The sequence below is a fragment of the Scyliorhinus torazame genome, chromosome 3 (assembly GCF_047496885.1).
Source record: "Scyliorhinus torazame isolate Kashiwa2021f chromosome 3, sScyTor2.1, whole genome shotgun sequence".
NCBI classification, from domain to species: domain Eukaryota; kingdom Metazoa; phylum Chordata; class Chondrichthyes; order Carcharhiniformes; family Scyliorhinidae; genus Scyliorhinus; species Scyliorhinus torazame.
This window is the reverse complement of record NC_092709.1, coordinates 307,829,022-307,851,592: the sequence shown is the minus strand read 5'-3', so window position 1 is coordinate 307,851,592 and position 22,571 is coordinate 307,829,022. Positions and strand designations below refer to the sequence as shown.

The window sequence follows — 22,571 nt, the reverse complement described above, 5'->3', positions numbered from 1 at the left end:
TTGTTGAGAGAATTCATCCAGCTGTAATACTCTTTGATTTGCACTGAAAAATCATTTAAAAATGAATTTGTTCACTTTCTGATGAGGTCATAGAATTTACAGTGCAGAAGGAGGCCATTCGGCCCATCGAGTCTGCACCGGCTCTTGGAAAGAGCACCCCACCCAAGGTCAACACCTCCACCCTAACCCCACTAAGGGCAATTTTGGACACCAAGGGCAATTTAGCATGGCCAATCCACCTAACCCACACATCTTTGGACTGTGGGAGGAAACCGGAGCACCCGGAGGAAACCCACGCACACACGGGAAGGATGTGCAGACTCCGCACAGACAGTGACCCAAGCCGGGAATCGAACCTGGGACCCTGGAGCTGTGAAGCAATTGTGCTATCCACAATGCTACCATGCTGCCCACTGAGCAGCGGGTCATGTCAACCTTCAGTTTTCTCAACTGTAGAACTGCCCTTCCTAGCAAAATGAAAGGTCAATGCAAGGAAATGTGGAAATTCAACAGTCTATCCACGCTATAAAAAAATCAACAAGCGAAAGAAATGAGGAGCAAAAAGGTCATAGAAAAAAATCTGCAAGGAATGAATAGCAAAGTTTTAATAAATATATTGAGACTGGTGATGGAAAATGTGGTTGAGAGTTTGGTTGAGGTTATTTTGCCAATTGCCTTCAATCTGTCCTTTGGTTACTGACCCTTCTGTCACTGTCACTCCTTCTTTATTCTGTCAAATTCCTTCAGAATTACGAACCTGTACCACACTTCGACTCTAAGGAGAGCAACACCATCTTTTCTACTCTCTGTACATAACTGAAGTTTACCATCACTGACACCATTCTAGTAAGGCTTCTCTGCCTCCTCTCTAAAGTGCTGATAGACTTCCTAAAGTGTAGTCCATCAGAATTGGCCACGGTACTGTAGTGAGGGCCTAACCATGTTTTATAAAGGTTTAATTGTTTCTGTACTCTATGACTTGACTCATACAACCAAATATCCTGAAAGCCTTTTCAACAGCCTGTTCAGCTTGGTGCACATAAACTCATGGGTCTCTCAGTTCCTGCACCTGCTTGAAATTGTACCATTTTGTGCATAATGCCTCTTCTCATTCTTCCTGCCCTAAAATTGATCACCTTATACTTCGGTTTTAAATTTTATATCCAAGCTGCTCTTGAATAGAACTCGCCCTGACACAATATATCGAATGGCCTTCATCTGTGCTGTAACTACTCTATTTCCTGAAGATGGTGCGGCAGCGGATGTGAAACACGCTCCCGCACGTGGTCATGTTGTTAACGCAATATTACGCTGGGTAACCAATTACCAGCCATCTGACATGAAACACGCTCTGTGAATGGCTGAGCGCTGTCAGGTTGGACAGGAAGAGGGCGGGCACCGAGAAAAAGGAATGTGCGGGCTGGCAGTTCCAATGTGTTTCCTCAGAGGTACAGCCGCTGTGGAGCTGGCTGAGGGAGTGGCGGACCTGTAAAAAATATCAGTGGAAAAACTATTTCATTTCCCTGATAGATTTGTTAATTTTATTTATTAATAATAATAATCGCTTATGGTCACAAGTAGGCTTCAATGAAGTTACTGTGAAAAGCCCCTAGTCGCCACATTCCGGCACCTGTTCGGGGAGGCCGGTACGGGAATTGAACCCACGCTGCTGCCTTGTTCTGCATTACAAGCCAGCTGACTGTGCTAGTCCCACTGTGCTAGACCCTATTTGAGCCCTGAATTGCATCCCGTCCTGGATCGAGGTTGCAGCTTAAAAAAGGTTGCACACCCAATCAGCCCGCCCGCCAACCATAAAAGCAGCTAGCAATGTAAAATCCAAGTCAACTATTATTTAATTACAGTACGAAGTCTTACAACACCAGGTTAAAGTCCAACAGGTTTGTTTCGATGTCACTAGCTTTCGGAGCGCTGCTCCTTCCTCAGGTGAATGAAGAGGTCTGTTCCAGAAACACATATATAGACAAATTCAAAGATGCCAAACAATGCTTGGAATGCGAGCATTAGCAGGTGATTAAATCTTTACAGATCCAGAGATGGGGTAACCCCAGGTTAAAGAGGTGTGAATTGTACCAAGCCAGGACAGTTGGTAGGATTTCGCAGGCCAGATGGTGGGGGATGAATGTAATGCGACATGAATCCCAGGTCCCGGTTGAGGCCGCACTCATGTGTGCGGAACTTGGCTATAAGTTTCTGCTCGGCGATTCTGCGTTGTCGCGGGTCCTGAAGGAGAACGCTTACCCGGAGATCAGAGGCTGAATGCCCTTGACTGCTGAAGTGTTCCCCGACTGGAAGGGAACATTCCTGCCTGGTGATTGTTGCGCGATGTCCGTTCATTCGTTGTCGCAGCGTCTGCATGGTCTCGCCAATGTACCACGCTTCGGGACATCCCTTCCTGCAGCGTATGAGGTAGACAACGTTGGCCGAGTCGCACGAGTATGTACCGCGTACCTGGTGGGTGGTGTTCTCACGTGTAATAGTGGTATCCATGTCGATGATCTGGCACGTCTTGCAGAGATTGCCATGACAGGGTTGTGTGGTGTCGTGGTCACTGTTCTGAAGACTGGGTAGTTTGCTGCAAACAATGGTTCGTTTGAGGTTGCGCGGTTGTTTGAAGGCAAGTAGTGGGGGTGTGGGGATGACCTTGGCAAGATGTTCATCGTCATCAATGACGTGTTGAAGGCGGTGAAGAAGATGACGTAGTTTCTCCGCTCCGGGGAAGTACTGGACGACGAAGGGTATTCTGTCGGTTGTGTCCCATGTTTGTCTTCTGAGGAGGTCGGTCCAGTTTTTCGCTGTGGCGCTTTCGCCTCACCTGTTGCTCCCGGCCCACACAAAACCCACAATGCTCTTTTCAATCCTTTTAAAAAAAAGCCTTCGTGATCACCACCGGGAGGCACTGAAACACAAAGAGGAATCTCGGGAGGACCACCATCTTAACCGCCTGCACCCTCCCTGCCAGTGACAGGGGTACCATATCCCATCTCTTAAAATCCTCCTCCATTTGTTCCACCAACTGCGTTAAATTTAACCTATGCAATGTGCCCCAATTCTTGGCTATCTGGATCGCCAGGTAACGAAAGTCCCTTGTTACCTTCCTCAACGGTAGGTCCTCTATTTCTCTACTCTGCTCCCCTGGATGCACCACAAACAACTCACTTTTCCCCATGTTCAATTTATACCCTGAAAAATCCCCAAACTCCCCAAGTATCCGCATTATTTCTGGCATCCCCTCCGCCGGGTCTGCCACGTATAGTAGCAAATCGTCCGCATACAAAGATACCCGGTGTTCTTCTCCTCCTCTAAGTACTCCCCTCCACTTCTTGGAACCCCTCAACGCTATCGCCAGGGGCTCAATCGCCAGTGCAAACAATAATGGGGACAGAGGGCATCCCTGCCTTGTCCCTCTATGGAGCCGAAAATATGCAGATCCCCGTCCATTCGTGACCACGCTCGCCATCGGGGCCCTATACAACAGCTGCACCCATCTAACATACCCCTCTCCAAAACCAAATCTCCTCAACACCTCCCACAAATAATCCCACTCCACTCTATCAAATGCTTTCTCGGCATCCATCGCCACTACTATCTCCGTTTCCCCCTCTGGTGGGGCCATCATCATTACCCCTAACAGCCTCCGTATATTCGTGTTCAGCTGTCTCCCCTTCACAAACCCAGTTTGGTCCTCGTGGACCACCCCCGGGACACATTCCTCTATTCTCATTGCCATTACCTTGGCCAGGATCTTGGCATCTACATTTAGGAGGGAAATAGGTCTATAGGACCCGCATTGTAGCGGGTCCTTTTCCTTCTTTAAGAGAAGCGATATCGTTGCTTCAGACATAATCGGGGGCAGTTGTCCTCTTTCCTTTGCCTCATTAAAGGTCCTCGTCAATACCGGGGCGAGCAAGTCCACATATTTTCTATAGAATTCGACTGGGAATCCATCCGGTCCCGGGGCCTTTCCCGCCTGCATGCTCCTAATTCCTTTCACCACTTCTTCTACCTCGATCTGTGCTCCCAGTCCCACCCTTTCCTGCTCTTCCACCTTGGGAAATTCCAGCCGATCCAAAAAGCCCATCATTCTCTCCCTCCCATCCGGGGGTTGCGCTTCATATAATTTTTTATAAAATGTCTTGAACACTCCATTCACTCTCTCCGCTCCCCGCTCCATCTCTCCTTCCTCATCCCTCACTACCCCTATTTCCCTCGCTGCTCCCCTTTTCCTCAATTGGTGTGCCAGCAACTTGCTCGCCTTCTCCCCATATTCGTACTGTACACCCTGTGCCTTCCTCCATTGTGCCTCTGCAGTGCCCGTAGTCAGCAAGTCAAATTCTACATGTAGCCTTTGCCTTTCCCTGTACAGTCCCTCCTCCGGTGCTTCCGCATATTGTCTGTCCACCCTCAAAAGTTCTTGCAGCAACCGCTCCCGTTCCTTAATCTCCTGCTTCCCTTTATGTGCCCTTATTGATATCAGCTCCCCTCTAACCACCGCCTTCAACGCCTCCCAGACCACTCCCACCTGGACCTCCCCATTATCATTGAGTTCCAAGTACTTTTCAATGCACCCCCTCACCCTTAGACACACCCCCTCATCTGCCATTAGTCCCATGTCCATTCTCCAGGGTGGGCGCCCTCCTGTTTCCTCCCCTATCTCCAAGTCTACACAGTGTGGAGCGTGATCCGAAATGGCTATAGCCGTATACTCCGTTCCCCTCACCTTCGGGATCAACGCCCTTCCCAGCACAAAAAAGTCTATTCGCGAGTAGACTTTATGGACATAGGAGAAAAACGAGAACTCCTTACTCCTAGGTCTGCTAAATCTCCACGGGTCTACACCTCCCATCTGCTCCATAAAATCTTTAAGTACCTTGGCTGCTGCCGGCCTCCTTCCAGTCCTGGACTTCGACCTATCCAGCCCTGGTTCCAACACCATATTAAAATCTCCCCCCATTATCAGCTTTCCCATCACTAGGTCCGGAATGCGTCCTAGCATCCGCCTCATAAAATTGGTATCATCCCACTTCGGGGCATATACGTTTACCAAAACCACCGTCTCCCCCTGTGGTTTGCCACTCACCATCACGTATCTGCCCCCGTTATCCGCCACTATAGTCTTTGCCTCGAACATTACCCGCTTCCCCACTAATATCGCCACCCCCCTGTTTTTCGCATCTAGCCCCGAATGGAACACCTGCCCCACCCATCCTTTGCGTAGCCTAACCTGGTCTATCAGTTTCAGGTGCGTTTCCTGTAATATAACCACATCTGCCTTAAGTTTCTTAAGGTGTGCGAGTACCCGTGCCCTCTTTATCGGCCCGTTCAGCCCTCTCACGTTCCACGTGATCAGCCGGGTTGGGGGGCTTCCTACCCCCCCCCCCCCCCCCCCTTGTCGATTAGCCATCCCCTTTTTCCAGCTCCTCACCCGGTTCCCACACAGCTGTATCTCCCCCAGGCGGTGCCCCCCCGCCCATACCAGCTCCCCCCTCGCCCCAGCAGCAGCAGCCCAGTAATTCCCCCCTCCCACCCCCCCCCCCCCGCTAGATCCCCCGCTAGCGTAATTACTCCCCCCATGTTGCTCCCAGAAGTCAGCAAACTCTGGCCGACCTCGGCTTCCCCCCGTGACCTCGGCTCGCACCGTGCGACGCCCCCTCCTTCCTGCTTCTCTATTCCCGCCATGATTATCATAGCACGGGAACCAAGCCCGCGCTTCTCCCTTGGCCCCGCACCCAATGGCCAACGCCCCATCTCCTCCACCTCCCCTCCTCCCCCCATCACCACCTGTGGAAGAGAGAAAAGTTACCACATCGCAGGATTAGTACATAAAACTCCTCTTTCCCCCCTTTTTAACCCCCCTCTTCGCCCCCCACATTCGCCCCACCACTTTGTTCAAACGTTCTTTTTAATAGCCCGCTCATTCCAGTTTTTCTTCCACAATAAAAGTCCACGCTTCATCCGCCGTCTCAAAGTAGTGGTGCCTCCCTCGATATGTGACCCACAGTCTTGCCGGTTGCAGCATTCCAAATTTTATCTTCTTTTTATGAAGCACCGCCTTGGCCCGATTAAAGCTCGCCCTCCTTCTCGCCACCTCCGCACTCCAGTCTTGATAAACGTGGATCACCGCGTTCTCCCATTTACTGCTCCGAGTTTTCTTTGCCCATCTAAGGACCATTTCTCTATCCTTAAAACGGAGGAATCTCACCACCATGGCTCTGGGAATTTCTCCTGCTCTCGGTCCTCGCACCATCACTCGGTATGCTCCCTCCACCTCCAACGGACCCGCCGGGGCCTCCGCTCCCATTAACGAGTGCAGCATCGTGCTCACATATGCCGCCTACGTCCGCTCCCTCTGCACCTTCAGGAAGACCAAGAATCCTCAGGTTGTTCCTCCTTGCGTTGTTCTCCAGTGCCTCCAACCTTTCCACACATCGTTTCTGATGTGCCTCATGCGTCTCCGTCTTCACCACCAGGCCCTGTATGTCGTCCTCATTCTCGGCTGCCTTTGCCTTCACGACCCGAAGCTCCCGCTCCTGGGTCTTTTGTTCCTCCTTTAGCCCTTCGATCGCCTGTAGTATCGGGGCCAACAGCTCTTTCTTCATTTCCTTTTTGATCTCTTCCACACAGCATTTCAAGAACTCTTGTTGTTCAGGGCCCCATGTTAAACTGCCACCTTCCGACGCCATCTTGGTTTTTGCTTGCCTTCCTTGCCGCTGTTCTAAAGGATCCACTGCAATCCGGCCACTTTCTCCTCCTTTTTTCATCCGTATCCAGGGGGGATTCCCTTCTGGTTTACCGCACAGTGTTTTTAGCCGTCAAAATTGCCGTTGGGGCTCCTATCAAGAGCCCAAAAGTCCGTTTCACCGGGAGCTGCCGAAACGTGCGACTCAGCTGGTCATCGCCGCCCCCGGAAGTTCGTCGTCTGCAAACTTACTAATCAGACCAGTTACATTTTCCTCCAAATCATTTATATATACTACAAAGAGCAAAGGTCCCAGCACTGATCCCTGTGGAACACCACTGGTCACAGCCCTGCAATGAGAAAAGCATCCTTCCATTGCTACTCTCTGCCTTCTATGGCCTAGCCAGTTCTGTATCCACCTTGCCAGCTCAACCCTGATCCCGTGCGACTTCACCTTTTGTACTAGTCTACCATGAGCGACCTTGTCAAAGGCCTTACTGAAGTCCATATAGACAACATCCACTGCCCTACCTGCATCAATCATCTTAGTGACCTCCTCGAAAAACTCTATCAAGTTAGTGAGACACAACCTCCCCTTCACAAAACCGTGCTGCCTCTCACTAATACGTCCATTTGCTTCCAAATGGGAGTAGATCCTGTCTCGAAGAATTCTCTCCAGTAATTTCCCTACCACTGAAGTAAGGCTCACCGGCCTGTAGTTCCCGGGATTATCCTTGCTACCCTTCTTAAACAGAGGAACAACATTGGCTATTCTCCAGTCCTCCGGGACATCCTCTGAAGACAGCGAGGATCCAAAGATTTCTGTCAAGGCCCCAGCAATTTCCTCTCCAGCCTCCTTCAGTATTCTGGGGTAGATCCCATCAGGCCCTGGGGACTTATCTACCTTAATATTTTTTAAGACACCCAACACCTCGTCTTTTTGGATGACAATGTGACCCAGGCTATCTACACCCCCTTCTCCAGACTCAACATCTACCAATTCCTTCTCTTTGGTGAATACTGATGCAAAGTATTCATTTAGTACCTCGTACATTTCCTCTGGCTCCACACATAGATTCCCTTGCCTATCCTTCAGTGGGCCAACCCTTTTCCTGGCTACCCTCTTGCTTTTTATGTACGTGTAAAAAGCCTTGGGATTTTCCTTAACCTTATTTGTCAATGACTTTTCGTGACCCCTTCTAGCCCTCCTGACTCCTTGCTTAAGTTCCTTCCTACTTTCCTTATATTCCACGCAGGCTTCGTCTGTTCCCAGCCTTTTAGCCCTGACAAATGCCTCCTTTTTCTTTTTGACGAGGCTTACAATATCACTCGTCATCCAAGGTTCCCTAAAATTGCCGTATTTATCCTTCTTCCTCACAGGAACATGCCGGTCCTGTATTCCTTTCAACTGCCACTTGAAAGCCTCCCACATGTCAGATGTTGATTTGCCCTCAAACATCCGCCCCCAATCTATGTTCTTCAGTTCCCGCCTAATATTGTTATAATTAGCCTTCCCCCAATTTGGAACATTCATCCTAGGACCACTCTTATCCTTGTCCACCAATACTTTAAAACTTACTGAATTGTGGTCACTGTTACCGAAATGCTCCCCTACTGAAACATCTACCACCTGGCCGGGCTCATTCCCCAATACCAGGTCCAGTACCGCCCCTTCCCTAGTTGGACTGTCTACATATTGTTTTAAGAAGCCCTCCTGGATGCTCCTTACAAACTCCGCCCCATCTAAGCCCCTGGTACTAAGTGAGTCCCAGTCAATATTGGGGAAGTTGAAGTCTCCCATTACCACAACCCTGTTGTTTTTACTCTTTTCCAAAATCTGTCTACTTATCTGCTCCTCTATCTCCCGCTGGCTGTTGGGAGGCCTGTAGTATACCCCCAACATTGTGACTGCACCCTTCTTATTCCTGATCTCTACCCATATAGCCTCACTGCCCTCTGAGGGTCTGCTTTCAAAGCCAGCGATTTAGCCCTGATCAAAGAATTCTGATTTCCACTTCACAGAAGTTTTAGAAAACAGAAAAGCAATCAAAAATCTGGAACAGTATTAAATGATTACAGCTTTTGAGTTCCAAAATAAATTTGTACTATTTTCAACTCATCTTTAATAAATATCACCAAATACCATAAAAGGATCTTTATTTTGAATCAGACCATACTGTACCTGAAATCTCTTGAGGTTGATACTGGATACAAAAAGTATGATCTATACAGACTGATATCTGAAACTTGTACAATAGAAAATAGTGTTGTACAGAATCACTGCCCATTCATAGACCGGATTCTAATAGCAAAGAAGTTTTTGTATAAAACTGCCTTTTAAGGAGGGGTCATTTTAAAAATTAGAATTTAATTAGCCAGAGAAATACTTCTTAAAACCATTGACAATCACTGGGGTCTCATAATGAAGATTTTAAAGTAAATGACACACATTTTCTAATCTGTTGTGCGAATAAACTTGGAACAAATTGGGCAATTATAACCTTTTTCAAAACTTAGCAATATCAAACTCTCAGATACAGAATACAGCATTGGTTAATTTCAAAATGGAGTTCCCTCATCTGCTCCCAACCTCCCCAGCAATACACCCTATCCTTTAAAACATTTTTGTTTCTGACAAAAATCATCTTTCGGGTCAAAGTGAGTTAATTTAGTACAAAGATAAATTATGTTAATTTATTTCAGGATAATGTGCTGATATTTCTCAATAGCCCATGAAAGCGAACATTTTTCACTCAACTAAGTTACCTGATCCAGTTAAATAATCAAGTTTTTCTTTTTGCATAGATTCCTTTGATGGTATGGATGTTAGAGGGCTAAATGATGGCTGTGATCTGTTGTCCTCTGTGACTGTAGCATTCTGAAATAAATAGATTAAATAGGTGATGTCCAAAATATTGTACGATTTCAAGAAGCAGTTAAATATAGCACTTGAGCGAAGGGGATCAAAAGGATATGGGGGAAAGAAGGATTAGGCTATTGAGTTGGATGATCAGCCGTGATCATAATGAATGGCGGAGTAGTTTGAAGGGCCGAATGTCCTCCTCCTGCTCCTATTTGTCTCTATGTTTCTAATCGAGAGTCCTCAAGACACAAGTTTATCCATCGAGGGACTAAGCCATATGAAAGTGATGAAGTCTCAGATTCAACTCTTCTGTCTTCTTGCAGTTTGTTGATTTAAACTAACGATAAGGCGATAAGAGAGTTAGCATTGGTTTCTGGATTCCTGGATTAAGCAGGGAAAAAACGCTTAAAGTTCCAAACCCAAAAGGGTGCCAACAGTGGATGTTGGGTGAATCACAGAGTAGTAGAATTCATAGAATCTACAGTGCAGGAGGCCATTCGGCCCATCGAGTTTGCACCAGCCCATCGGGTCTGCACCGGCCCTCGGAGAGGGCACCCTACCCAAGCCCACACCTCCACCCTATCGCCGTAACCCAACCCAACCTTTTTGGACACTAAGAGCAATTTAGCATGGCCACTCCACCTAACCTGCACCACTTTGGACTGTAGGAGGAAACTGGAACACCCGGAGGAAACACAGAGACACGGGGAGAACTTGCAGACTCTGCACAGACAGTGACCCAAGCCGGGAATCGAACCTGTGACCCTGGAGCTGTGAAGTTCAGAACTTGCTAGTTGCAGTGAGTGAGACTCTGGAGTTGAAGTGTGGGAGTTTAAGAGAATAAATCTTAATCTTATGCCTCCTTAATCTCCCTCCAGGAGGGAGCAGAGGGTTTTGTGAGGCTTTCAACGCATCTTTAAATATTATGGATACCCATAATGGAGGGCAACTACAGCTACTGCCGTCTGTCCTACCAAACACTTCCAGAACAGCGCTCTGCTCTTGGTTCTATGCTGAAGGTTACTTTAACTATCTTTGACTCTGAGCATAGCTGAAGGCTATTGCTAATGAGGAATTAGCCTTCTTAGTTGTGAGAGCACTTCCCAGCTGCAGGCTGTGTTTGCTGCTGCTTTTCTATGACAAAGTTCTGGACATGATTTAACATTCTCAGGTTTCTCCTCTGTTTCTGTTGAGGAACCTGCAGAGGGTGATACCATGCGTTTGTGTAGTTTTGTGAAATTGAGCAGATATAGCTTTGTATTGCTACCAATATGGATTCAGGTTTATTGTCATGTGTACCAAGGTAGAGTGAAAAGTATTGTTCTGCATATAGTCCGGGCAGATCATTCCGTACATGGAAAACAGGATTTACGATAAATACACAATGTAAATACAGAGACATTAAGTGATGGATACAGAGTATAGTGCTACAACAGTAGAGAAGATGCGTTGAGAGATTAGTTCAGTCCATAAGATGGTCCTTCAGGAGTCAGGAGTCCAGTAACTGCCGGTTTACACCCCCACTCCCTGTTGCTCTCTACATAGACCCTTGGTGGGTGGAACAGGGTAGTTGGGCGGGGGGGTGGGGGGAAGAGAGAGACAAGGAGGGATTAGGGGGGAGGGTTAGCTGAGCTGTCAGACAAAGCTTCGTCCTATGAGAATCAGGCGAGGATGAGGGCCTCCCTGGTCCTCTGGGTATGCCGGAGCTTTGCCAGTACACAGGGTGTACTGCAAGGAAGCACCAGAACAGTCCAAGCATCTGAATGGCATTTTGAGCAGTCCGATGCACCGCTCAATGACAGCGGGGTGGCAATTTAATAATAATCTTTATTAGTGTCACAAGTAGGCTTACATTAACAATGCAATGAAGTTACTGTTAAAATCCCCTAGTCACCACACTCCGGCACCTGTTCGGGTACACGGAGGGAGAATTCAGAATGTCCAATTCACCTAACAAGCATGTCTTTTGGGATTTGTAGTAGGACACCGGAGGAAACCCAGGCAGACACGAGGGGAACGTGCAGACTCCGCATAGACAGTGACCCAAGCCGGGAATCGAACCCAGGTCCCTGGTGCTGTGAAGCAACAGTGTTAACCACTGTGCTGGCATGCCGCCCTCTGGGCCTCCTTATATCGGGCTCTGCCTAGATCTCCAGCCATCACATTGGCATCATCAGCCAGGACCTCAGCAGGTACCCCTTATCTCCCTAGAACCAACCAGTCATCCAGTGGTCCTCGAAGACACCGGGGATCTCGGAGTGTCCCAGGATGTAACTGTTGTAAGAGTCCTTCCTGTTTATTCCCCCTTTATCATTTTTGTTTCATGGATGATTAATGGCCATGTACCTTTAAATCAAGCAGCAGAGAGGAGTGAGGAATTCACAAGTTACAGGTGACAACACTTAGTCTCTGCTAGTTTGAACAGGAGGCCTCAAGACTTTTTGGCACCAAGTAAAAGATGTTTGATTGACCAGAAAGCCGTACTCTGCCTGGTAACAGGTGGTGATTGGATCTCATCCCAAATAAGAATAAAGGAGCTGATAATTATTTAAATGGACTAAGTTTGCAGAAAATTGCAGCACAGTGGGAATTGGGGGTCCTCGTGCATAAATCACAAAAAGTTCATGCAAGTTCATCAGGTAATCGGGAAGGCAAATCATAGAATTTACAGTGCAGAAGGAGGCCATTCGGCCCATCGAGTCTGCACCGGTTCTTGGAAAGAGCATCCTACCCAAGGTCAACACCTCCACCCTATCCTCATAGCCCAGTAACCCCACCCAACACCAAGGGCAATTTTGGACACTAAGGGCAATTTAGCATGGCCAATCCGCCTAACCTGCACATCTTTGGACTGTGGGAGGAAACCGGAGCACCCGGAGGAAACCCACGCACACACGGGGAGGATGTGCAGACTCCGCACAGACAGTGACCCAAGCCGGAATTGAACCTGGGACCCTGGAGCTGTGAAGCAATTGTGCTATCCACAATGCTACCGTGCTAGAGTATAGAAACAAGAAGTCCTGCGAAAACTGTACAAGGGATTAGTTAGACAACATCTAGAATACTGTGAACAGTGTTGGTACCCTTATCTAAGGAAAGATATACTGGCATTGGAGCCAGTCCAAAGAAGGTTCACTAGGTTAATCCCAGGTATGGTGGGATTTTCTTATGAGGAGAGGTTGAGTAGATGGGCCTGTACTCATTCGAGTTTTGAATAATGAAAGGTGACCTTATTGAGACATGTAGGATTCGCAGGGGACTTGACAGGGTAGATGCTGAGAGAATGTTTTCTCTTGTAGGAGTGTCCAGCGCCAGAGGGAATAATTTCAAAGTAACGGGTTGTCCATTTGAGACCAAGATGAGCAGGAATATTTTCTCTGAGGGTAGTGAATCTGTGGTGTTCCTGAATGGAGACAGCTCTAGAGGCTAGGTCTTTAAGTATGTTCAAGGCTGAGATAGACAGATTTTTAATCAGCAAAGGAATCATGGATTTGGGGGATAAGGCAGGAGACTGGAGTTGAGTATTATCAGATCAGCCATGATCATTGAATGGCGGAGCAGACTTGATGGGTCGAGTGGTGGGTGCATGGAATGCACTGCCAGCAGAGGTGGTAGAGTCAGAGTCATTAGGGACATTTAAGCGACTCTTGGACAGGCACATGGACAGCAGTAAATTGAAGGGGTGTAGGTTAGATTGATCTTAAATTAGGATAATTGGTCGGCACAACATAGTGGGCCGAAGGGCCTGTACTGTGCTGTACTGTTCCATGTTCTACTTCTGCTCCTACATTTTTTGGTCTCATAAAACAGGGGAAAGTGTTGGATATCTATCAGGAGTTGTTGGAGGCGGAGGAGACCCCGGTGGAGGAACTGAAGGGCAAGTGGGAGGAGGGGTTAGGTGGGGAGTTAGAGGCGGGTCTGTGGGCAGACTCCACAAGCTGGGTTAATTCCTCATCATCATGTGCTAGGCTCAGTCTAATACTTTAATGTCTTTCCCTGGTCCAGCAATGATATTTAAACTGCCTTTACGAAGGTTTCTGCACGACTCTGACTCTATGACTTGAATGCTAGTCTAGGCTCCTGGCTATTAGATAGGGACTGGCTTCACAAGCGGGTAGATGCAGACTGGCTCACCCTGGTTGTTAGGTGTAAACTGCCTCTCTGCTTCTGAAGGTGCTGACAACTATACATATAATTCGTCTTAGAAACCTCCATCTCATTGCTTTTAAAATCACATTTCAGTATTCCTTTTGAATGCTGGCTGCTGTTGTCACTAGGCAGATTTCTACCTGTTGCTAGAGAGACCCATGGTGCCTGTTGCTGGGCAGATTGCATCCCTTCATGCCCTGCTGCATCCTTGTTACAGCTATTACTAGGTAGAGTTTCTACCTATTGCTAGGCAGACCTGTTGCTGGGAAAACAGCAATAAAATCAGACGCAACAGAGAAATCAAGAGAGGTGACGAAGAGGTAAAACGTGTAGATGACAAGAGTAAATGTGGAACCTGACATTGCGCTTTCAGATGTTGCAGAAGACAAACATTTGATAAGAGCAGGTCAAGTACCATGGACAAAAGTCACCCACCACTTACCTACATAATACTGACAGACAAACAAGGGAGACCAGAAAAGGAAAAGGGGAAGGGAAATAATTAAATAACTGAATAGAGTATTGCTTACTGGCGTAAATTTTGTATGACTCTGTCCACTGATGGGACAGGGTCTCTTAAAACATATCCTTATGTGCAATGGAGGAAGGCAAAGTCACTTTTTTTTTTTAAAATAAATTTTATTGAAGCATTTGCAAAATTTTTATAACAATAACAAAACAATAAGATAAACATCAGCATGGTAAACTAGACATTTCCCACCCAACCCCTTCTGTACATCCCTTAACCATATTGCAACTACCCGCTCCCCCCTCCCCGCTTCAGAATGCTGCTTCTGCCAACATTTTAATTTTCCCCAAGAAAGTCGACGAACGGCTGCCACCTCCGAGAGAACCCCAGCATTGACCCCCTCAAGGCAAACTTTCTTTTCTCCAGCTTGAGAAACCCAGCCATGTCACTGACCCAAGTCTCCACACTCGGGGGTTTCGAGTCCCTCCACATTAAAAGGATCCGTCTCTGGGCTACCAGGGAGGCAAAGGCCAAAACGTCGGCCTCTTTCACTCCTTGAACTCCCGGTCTTCTGACACTCCAAAGATCGCTATCTCTGGACTCGGCACCACCCGCGCACCTAGCACCTTGGACAGTGCTTTGGCAAACCCCTACCAGAATCCTCCAAGCTTCGGGCATGCCCAAAACATATGGACATGGTTTGCTGGGCTTCCCGCACACCTCGCACATCTATCTTCTACCCCGAAAAACTTGCTTATCCTCGCCGCCATGTGTGCCCGGTGTACCACCTTAAACTATTAGACTGAGCCTAGCACATGAGGAGGAGGAATTAACCCTGCTTAGGGCGTCCGCCCACAGGCCCGCCTCTAACTCCCCACCCAGCTCCTCCTCCCACTTGCCCTTCAGTTCCTCCACCGGGGTCTCCTCCGCCTCCAACAACTCCTGATAGATATCCAACACTTTCCCCTCCCCCACCCAGGTACCGGACACTACTCTGTTCTTATCCCCCATGGCGGGATCAACGGGAAAGCCAACACCGGTTTCCTCAGAAAGTCCCGGACTTGTAAATATCTGAAACCATTCCCCGGCGGCAGCTTGAACTTATCCTCCAGCGCCTTCAGACTGGGAAAACTCCCGTCCATGAATAGATCTCCCATCCGTCTAATTCCTGCTCTCTGCCAACTTCGGAACCCGCCATCTATCCTACCCAGCGCGAACCTGTGGTTGTTGCAAATCGGGGGCCAGACTGTCGCACCCTCCACCTTCTTATACCTCCTCCATTGCCCCTAGATCCTCAATGCCGCCACCACCACCGGGCTAGTGGAGTACCGGGCCGGCGAGAACAGCAGAGGTGCCGTTACCAGTGCTCCCAAACTGGTGCCTTTGCATGACGCCGCCTCCATCCGCTCCGATGCCGACCCCTTACCCACTTCCTAATCATCGCTATATTCGTCACCCAGTAGTAGTTGTAGAAGTTCGGCAGCGCCAATCCACTCGCCCCCAGACTGCGCTCCAACAACATTTTCTTCACCCACGGGGTTTTATTCGCCCATACAAAGCCCAAAATAATCTTGTTTACCCGCTTGAAAAAGGCCTTAGGGATGAAGATGGAGAGGCACTGCAAGACAAACAAAAATCTGGGGAGCACCGTCATTTTCAGGGTCTGCACCCTCCCCGCCAGCAATAGCGGGAGCATACCCCATCTTTTAAAGTCCCCCTCCATTTGCTCCACTAGTCGGGTTAGGTTGAGCCTGTGTAATGCCTCCCATTTCCGAGCCACCTTTATTCCCAGGTAGCGAAAGCTCCTCTCTACCATCCTGAGTGACAGCTCCTTCAGTCTCCTCTCCTGCCTCCTTGTCTGGATCACGAACAATTCACTTTTTCCCATGTTCAATTTGTACCCCGAGAACCTGCCAAATTCCCCCGAGATCTGCATAACCTCCCCCATCCCCTCCACCGGGTCCGAGGTATATAAGAGCAGATCGTCCGCATACAGTGAAACCCGGTGCTCCCCCCCCACAACCAGCCCCTGCCACTTCCTTGATGCTCTCAGCGCCATGGCCAAGGGCTCTAAAGCCAGAGCGTACAGCAACGGGGAGGGGGCACCCATGCCTCGTCCCTCGGTGTAGCTTAAAGTAGCCCGACCTCAGCCGGTTCGTGCACACACTCGCTACTAGCACCTGGTAGAGCAATCACACCCAGTCGATGAAGCCCTCACCAAACCCAAACCTTCCCAGCGTCTCCCAAAGATACTCCCACTCCACACGATCAAAAGCCTTCTCCGCGTCCATCGCAACCACCACCTCCGCCTCCTCTCCTTCTGAGGGCATCATAATTACATTCAAAAGCCTCCGAACGTTAGCACTGAGCTGTTTACCTTTAACAAATCCGGTTTGGTCCTCCCCTATCACTCCCGGGACAAAGTATTCTATCCTAGTGACCAAAATCTTAGCCAGCAGCTTGGCATCTACATTCAAAAACGAGATCGGCCTGTATGACCCACATTGCTCCGGGTCTTTTTCTCGTTTAAGGATGAGCGAAATCGAGGCCTGCGACATCGTTGGGGGAGGATTCCCCTCTCTTTAGCCTCATTAAAGGTCCTCATCAGCAGTGGGCACAACACCTCTGAGAACTTATTATAGAATTCTACCGGGTAACCGTCTGGCCCCGGAGCCTTGCCCGACTGCATGCCCTCCAGTCCTTTAACAATTTCCTCTGCTTCAATCGGGGCCCCCAGCCCCTCGACCAGGTCCTCCTCCACCCTCGGAAACCTCAACTGATCCAGGAACTGCCTCATCCCTTCTACACCAGGCGGGGATTCCGACTCATATAGTTTGCTATAAAATTCTTTAAAAACGGCGTTCACCCCTCCAGAGTCCAAGACCATGTTGCCCTCCCTATTCCTTACTCTCCCAACCTCCCTGGCCGCGTCTCTCTTCCTAAGCTGGTGCGCCAACATCCTGCTCGCCTTTTCCCCATATTCGTAGACCGTCCCCCTTGCTCTCCTCAACTGCTCCACCGCCCTCCTCGTGGTCAACAACTCAAACTCGGCGTGTAGTTTCCGACGCTCCCTCAAGAGCCCCGCGTCTGGGGCCTCCGCATATCTCCTATCCACTCGAAGTATCTCCTCCACTAATCTCTCCCTCTCTGCTCGTTCCACCTTTTCTCTGTGACACCGAATCAAAATTAATTCCCCTCTTACAACTGCTTTCAGAGCCTCCCAAACCACCGCTGCTGATACCTCACCCGTATCGTTTGTATCCAGGTAATTCTGAATGGACTTATTCACCCGCCCGCAGACCACTTTGTCCGCTAACAACCCCACATCCAGTCTCCAGAGCGGGCGCTGCCCTCTCTCCTCACTCAACCGCAAATCACCCAATGCGGGGCATGATCAGAGACTGCAATCGCCGAATACTCCATCCCCGCCACCTTCGGAATTAGCGCTCTGCTTAGAACAAGAAAATCAATGCAAGAGTAAACTTTATGGACATGAGAAAAAAACTAAAATTCCCTTGCCCTCGGCTGTTCGAATCTCCACGGGCCTACACCCTCCATCTGCTCCATAAAACCCCTCAACTCCTTCGCCGTCGCAGGCCTCCTTCCAGTCCTGGATTTTGACCGGTCCAGATTGGGATCCATGACCGTGTTAAAGCCCCCCCCATGACTTCCGGTGGCAGTCGTGCGCAGGTAGATCGCGTAATCAGCAGCTCCCGCCACGAACGGACTAACGGGCCCATTTAAGAAGTTCGGGTTAAGGATGGTAACACGGTCATGGACCCAGAGGGGGTGAACAAAGTCTTTAAAATGTTTTATGGTTAATTCTGAGTCAGAACCCCCGGCGGGAGGGGAAGGAATGAAGCAATTCATGGACCAATTGAGGTTTCCAAAGGTGGAAGAGGATCTGGTGAGGGACTGGGGGCCCCGATAGAGTTGGAGGAGATTGTTAAGGGTCTAGGGAGCATGCAGTCAGGCAAGGCCTCGGGGCCGGACGGCTATCCTGTAGAATTCTACAAGAAATTTTCGGAACTATTGAGTCCACTCCTGCCAAGGACCTTTAATGAGGCTAAAGAAAGAGGGACCCTCCCCCCAACAATGTCAACCTTAAACGGGAGAAAGATCCGCTACAATGTGGCTCCTATAGACCGATATCGCTCTTGAACCAAGATTGTGCCCGTTAGAATTGAGGGCTGAGACCCAGGGGTGATAGGGGAGAATCAGACAGGCTTTGTTAAGGGCAGGCAATTGAACACCAATGTACAGAGGCTCCTAAACATTATTATGATGCCCTCAGAGGGAGGGGAGGCAGAAGTAATGGCGGCGATGGATGCAGAGAAAGCCTTTGACTGGGTGGAATGGGAGTACCTGTGGGAAACGCTAAGAAGGTTTGGATGCGGTGAGGGATTCATAGGATGGGTCCGCTACTTTATTAGGCCCCCGGAGCAAGTGTATGCACGAACAGGGTGAGGTCGGAATACTTTAGGCTCCACCTAGGGACGAGGCAGGGGTGCCCCCTCTCCCCGTTACTGTTCACCCTTGCAATAGAGCCGTTGGCCATAGCCCTGCGGGCTTCAAAGAACTGGCAGGGGTTGGTTCGGGAGGGGGGAGGGGGAGGAGCATAGTCTCGCTCTATGCGGATGCTCTGCTCCTGTACATTTTCGGACCCACTAGAGGGGATGGGGGAGGTCATGCAGATTTTGAGGGACTTCGTCAATTTTTCGGGGTACAAATTCAACGAGAAGAAAAGCAAGATGTTCATGATCCAAGCTAAAGGGCAGGAGAAGACACTGGGAGAGCTTCCGCTGAAGATGGTGGAGAAGAGCTTGCGGTACTTAGGTATACAGGTGGCTCGGAACTGGGATGCCCTGCACAAGCTTAACTTATCCCGGCTGGTAGAGCAGATGGAGGGGGACTTTAAAAGGTGGGACATGCTCCCGCTTTCTCTAGCGGGGAGGGTGCAGACCGTTAAGATGACGGTCCGCCCCAGATTTCTGTTTTAAGCGGGTGAACAAGATCATCTCGGAATTTGTATGGGCAAATAAGACCCCGCAAGTGAAGAAACTGTATCTAGAGCGCAGTCGGAATTTTTGCAGCTACTACTGGGCGGCTAATATAGCCATAATGGGAAATGGGTATTGGGGGAGGGGTCGATGTGGGAGCGGTTAAAGGCGGCCTCATGCAAAGACACCAGCTTAGGGGCACTTTTAACGGCACCTCTGCCGGTCTCGCCGGCGCGCTACTCCTCAAGTCCGGTGGTGGTGGCGGCGGCATCAAGGATCTGGGGTCAGTGAAGAAGGCACGAGGGTGCAGGGAGCCTCAGTTTGGACCCCGATACGCAACAATCACAGATTTGTCCCGGGCAAGATAGACGGAGGGTTTCAAAGCTGGCATAGGGCAGGTATTAAAAGGATGGGGGACCTGTTCATAGACGGGACCTTTCCCAGCTTGAAAGCGCTGGAGGAGAAATTCAATTTGCCCCCTGGAAATGCCTTCAGATACCTTAAGGTAAGCACCTCTCTAAAAAAACAGGTGGTGACATTTCCGTTGCTACCCCCACGCAGGATACAAGATAGGGTGGTCTCCGGCACCTGGGTAGTGGAGGGAAGGTGTCGGACATCTACTAGGAACTACAGGAGGCAGAGGAAGCCCCATTGGGGGAACTTAAGGGCAAGTGGGAGGAGGAGCTAGGCGGGGAGCTAGATGCGGGCCTGTGGGCGAATTCCCTAAACAGGGTTAATTCCTCATCATCGTGTGCCAGGCTGAGCTTAATCTAGTTTAAGATGGTCCACCGGGCATACATGGCAGCAACCAGAATGAGCAAGTTCTTTGGGGTTGAGGCGGAAGCCCAGCGGACCATGTCCATATGTTCTGGGCATGCCCGGCGCTTAAGGGATTCTGGCAGGGATTTGCTAAGGCAATGTCCAAGATCTTAGACACGCGGGTGGTGCCAAGTCCAGAGACAGCGATCTTTGGTGCGTCAGGCGATCCGGGAGTTCAGGAAGCGAAAGAGGCCGACGTATTGGCCTTTGCCTCCCTGGTAGCCCAGAGACGAATCCTTTTAATGTGGAGGGACTCAAAGCCCCCCCAAGTGTGGAGACCTGGATTGATGACATGGCTGAGTTTCTCAGTCTCAAGAAAATAAAGTTTGCCTTGAGAGGGTCCATGACGGGGTTCTCTCGGAGGTGGCAGCTGTTCCTCGACTTTCTAGGAGAGCTTTAAATGTCAGCAGCAGCAACTCGAGGGGGGGGGGGGGGGAAATGTTACATATTCTTGTTCTTTTTTCTGTATATAATGTTAACGATTACCTTGTTGTGTTAAATGTTGTTAATGGTTATGTAAAAATTATGTTTTGATAAAAATTTGAATTAAAATAATTTAAAGAATTATTTGCCCCCCCGCCATGATCAAGCCATGAGACTCTAGGTCCGGGATCTTGCCTAACACCCGTCTCATAAATCCCACATCGTCCCAGTTCGGAGCGTATACGTTTACAAGCACCACCCGTACACCCTCCAGCTTCCCACTCACCATAATATATCTAAACCCCTTATCTGCCACAATTCTTCCAGCCTCAAACGCCACCCGTTTGCTGATCAATATCGCTACCCCCCTGGTCTTTGAGTCCAGCCCAGAGTGACCACCTGACCAACCCACCCCTTTCTCAATCTCGTCTGATCAACAATCTTTAGATGTGTCTCCTGAAGCATTGCTACGTCTGCCTTCAGCCCCTTTAAATGAGCGAAAACGCGAGCCCTTTTGACCGGCCCATTCAAACCCCTCTCATTCCACGTAATCAGCCTGGACAGGCCCCCCCCCCCCACCCGCCCCACCCTCTCCACTGCCGACTAGCCATAACCTTTTTTTGGCCAGCCCAGAGCCTGCGATCCCGCTTCCCCGAGCTCCCCCACAAGCAGCAACCGCCCTCGACCTCCCTTTTGTTCCCCAATAATAGTTCCTCCCCTGTCAGCGAAGCAGCCTCCCCCCTCTGGCAAAGTCACTTTCAACACTGCTTTACATTAAATTATTTTCATCAAACTTACTTTATCTTCAGCCGACGAAGTCATTGCCAATTCCAGTGTCTTTTGAAATGATTCTTCCTTACCTAAGAAGAAAAAAAACTTAAAATTATCTTTTGTGTTTCACTTCAGTAAATACCTGACAAGCTCCTAGTCCTCACCCTGTTGAACAAGAATGAAAGAACTTCCACTTAGGTAATGCCTTTCATGACCATAGGTTATAATATTTTCCTGCCATTTAATAGGCTTTGAGGTGGAGTCACTGCTGTAATATAAGGGAATGTAATGTTGCATAAACATGTGAGATAAATTTGATGTTGGTTGAGTGAAACACATCAGCCAGAACAGCAGGAATTCCTGAAGTAGTAGTGTGGGATTTTTTATGGGATGGAAATAGAGCCCAGGTTTCACATATCATCGAAAAGACATTTATTCCAAGATAGCATGGGTGCACTGACTTGCCATCGAATTTCTAGGCAAAAGCATGGTAGAATAAAACATGGTACAATACAAATGATGTACTTTCAATTTTCACATGTCAAAAATGGGTGTAGAACAGAAAGTAAAGTCGACTGAAACTTAACATGATCTTCATGGCATTCATCTGATGATCAAGGGAAGCTACGAAAGAAGCCTGACAATAAATGTCTAGAATTCTTGGTAAGGAAAATTGTAGAGGAGTGGCAAATGTGATGTCATCTTCAAAACAAAAAAGAGACTACAATAAAACAGCAAATTATAGGCCAGAATGCCTTCCTTCAGTTATTGGTAGGTAAGTTGCTGGAATCTGTACTGTTGGATGAAATTGCTGTGCGTTAGGAGGAATGTGAGCTGATTGAGGTCACTCAGCCAGTTAGACAGATTTTTAAAGGCAGGTTGATGGAAGACATGATCTAAAAGGGTATAAGGATGGCCCAGCTTCATGTTAAAAAATGTTAATTAAAAATACATAGGACATCTGGTGGTGACATGTAGGTGGAAGTCGCATGTTGGGTGGCTCCTGCTCGAGGCGCTGGCTTTTTGATTTTAATGCCTGGTTTCAGGGGCAGTTTTTGAATAAGCTGGTGTAGAAAAGCATAAGAAAGGTGGGGAATGTCTAAGACCCAGAAGAAAGCCGTTGAGAAGAAGGGGGCGAGCGAAGTTCACCGTCGAGTGAGCGGGTCAGCCCAACAGCAAGAAAGATGGCGGAGGCTGGATCTGGATCTCTGGGTGGGGCCGCTCCCCTCACAGTGGAAACCTGACCAAGGTGATGGCTGGAGAATTTGTGAGGCAGTTTGCTAAGCACATGGAGATGCTGCGAAAGGAGATGATGGCTGCGATGAAGGAGTGGGTGGAGGAGGCGATTGCCCCGGAGAAGGTGGCAATGTCAAAGACATT

General features: G+C 48.9%; 1 protein-coding gene across 4 annotated transcripts in view; it reads right to left on the bottom strand.

Annotated features, from left to right (window-relative positions):
- Nucleotides 1-22,571, bottom strand: part of ccdc142 (coiled-coil domain containing 142) — a 302,979-nt gene that overhangs the window by 221,533 nt on the left and 58,875 nt on the right. For 3 of the 4 annotated variants that reach the window (XM_072497531.1, XM_072497533.1, XM_072497532.1), the window contains exons 3-4: nucleotides 21,219-21,280; nucleotides 9,464-9,575 (exon numbers count right to left, since the gene is read on the bottom strand). In XM_072497531.1, the coding sequence (XP_072353632.1) occupies nucleotides 9,464-9,575; nucleotides 21,219-21,280 (174 nt within the window). Of the gene's footprint in view, nucleotides 1-9,455; nucleotides 9,576-21,218; nucleotides 21,281-22,571 lie in introns of those variants that run through there. The other variant, XM_072497534.1, reaches the window with a different exon arrangement.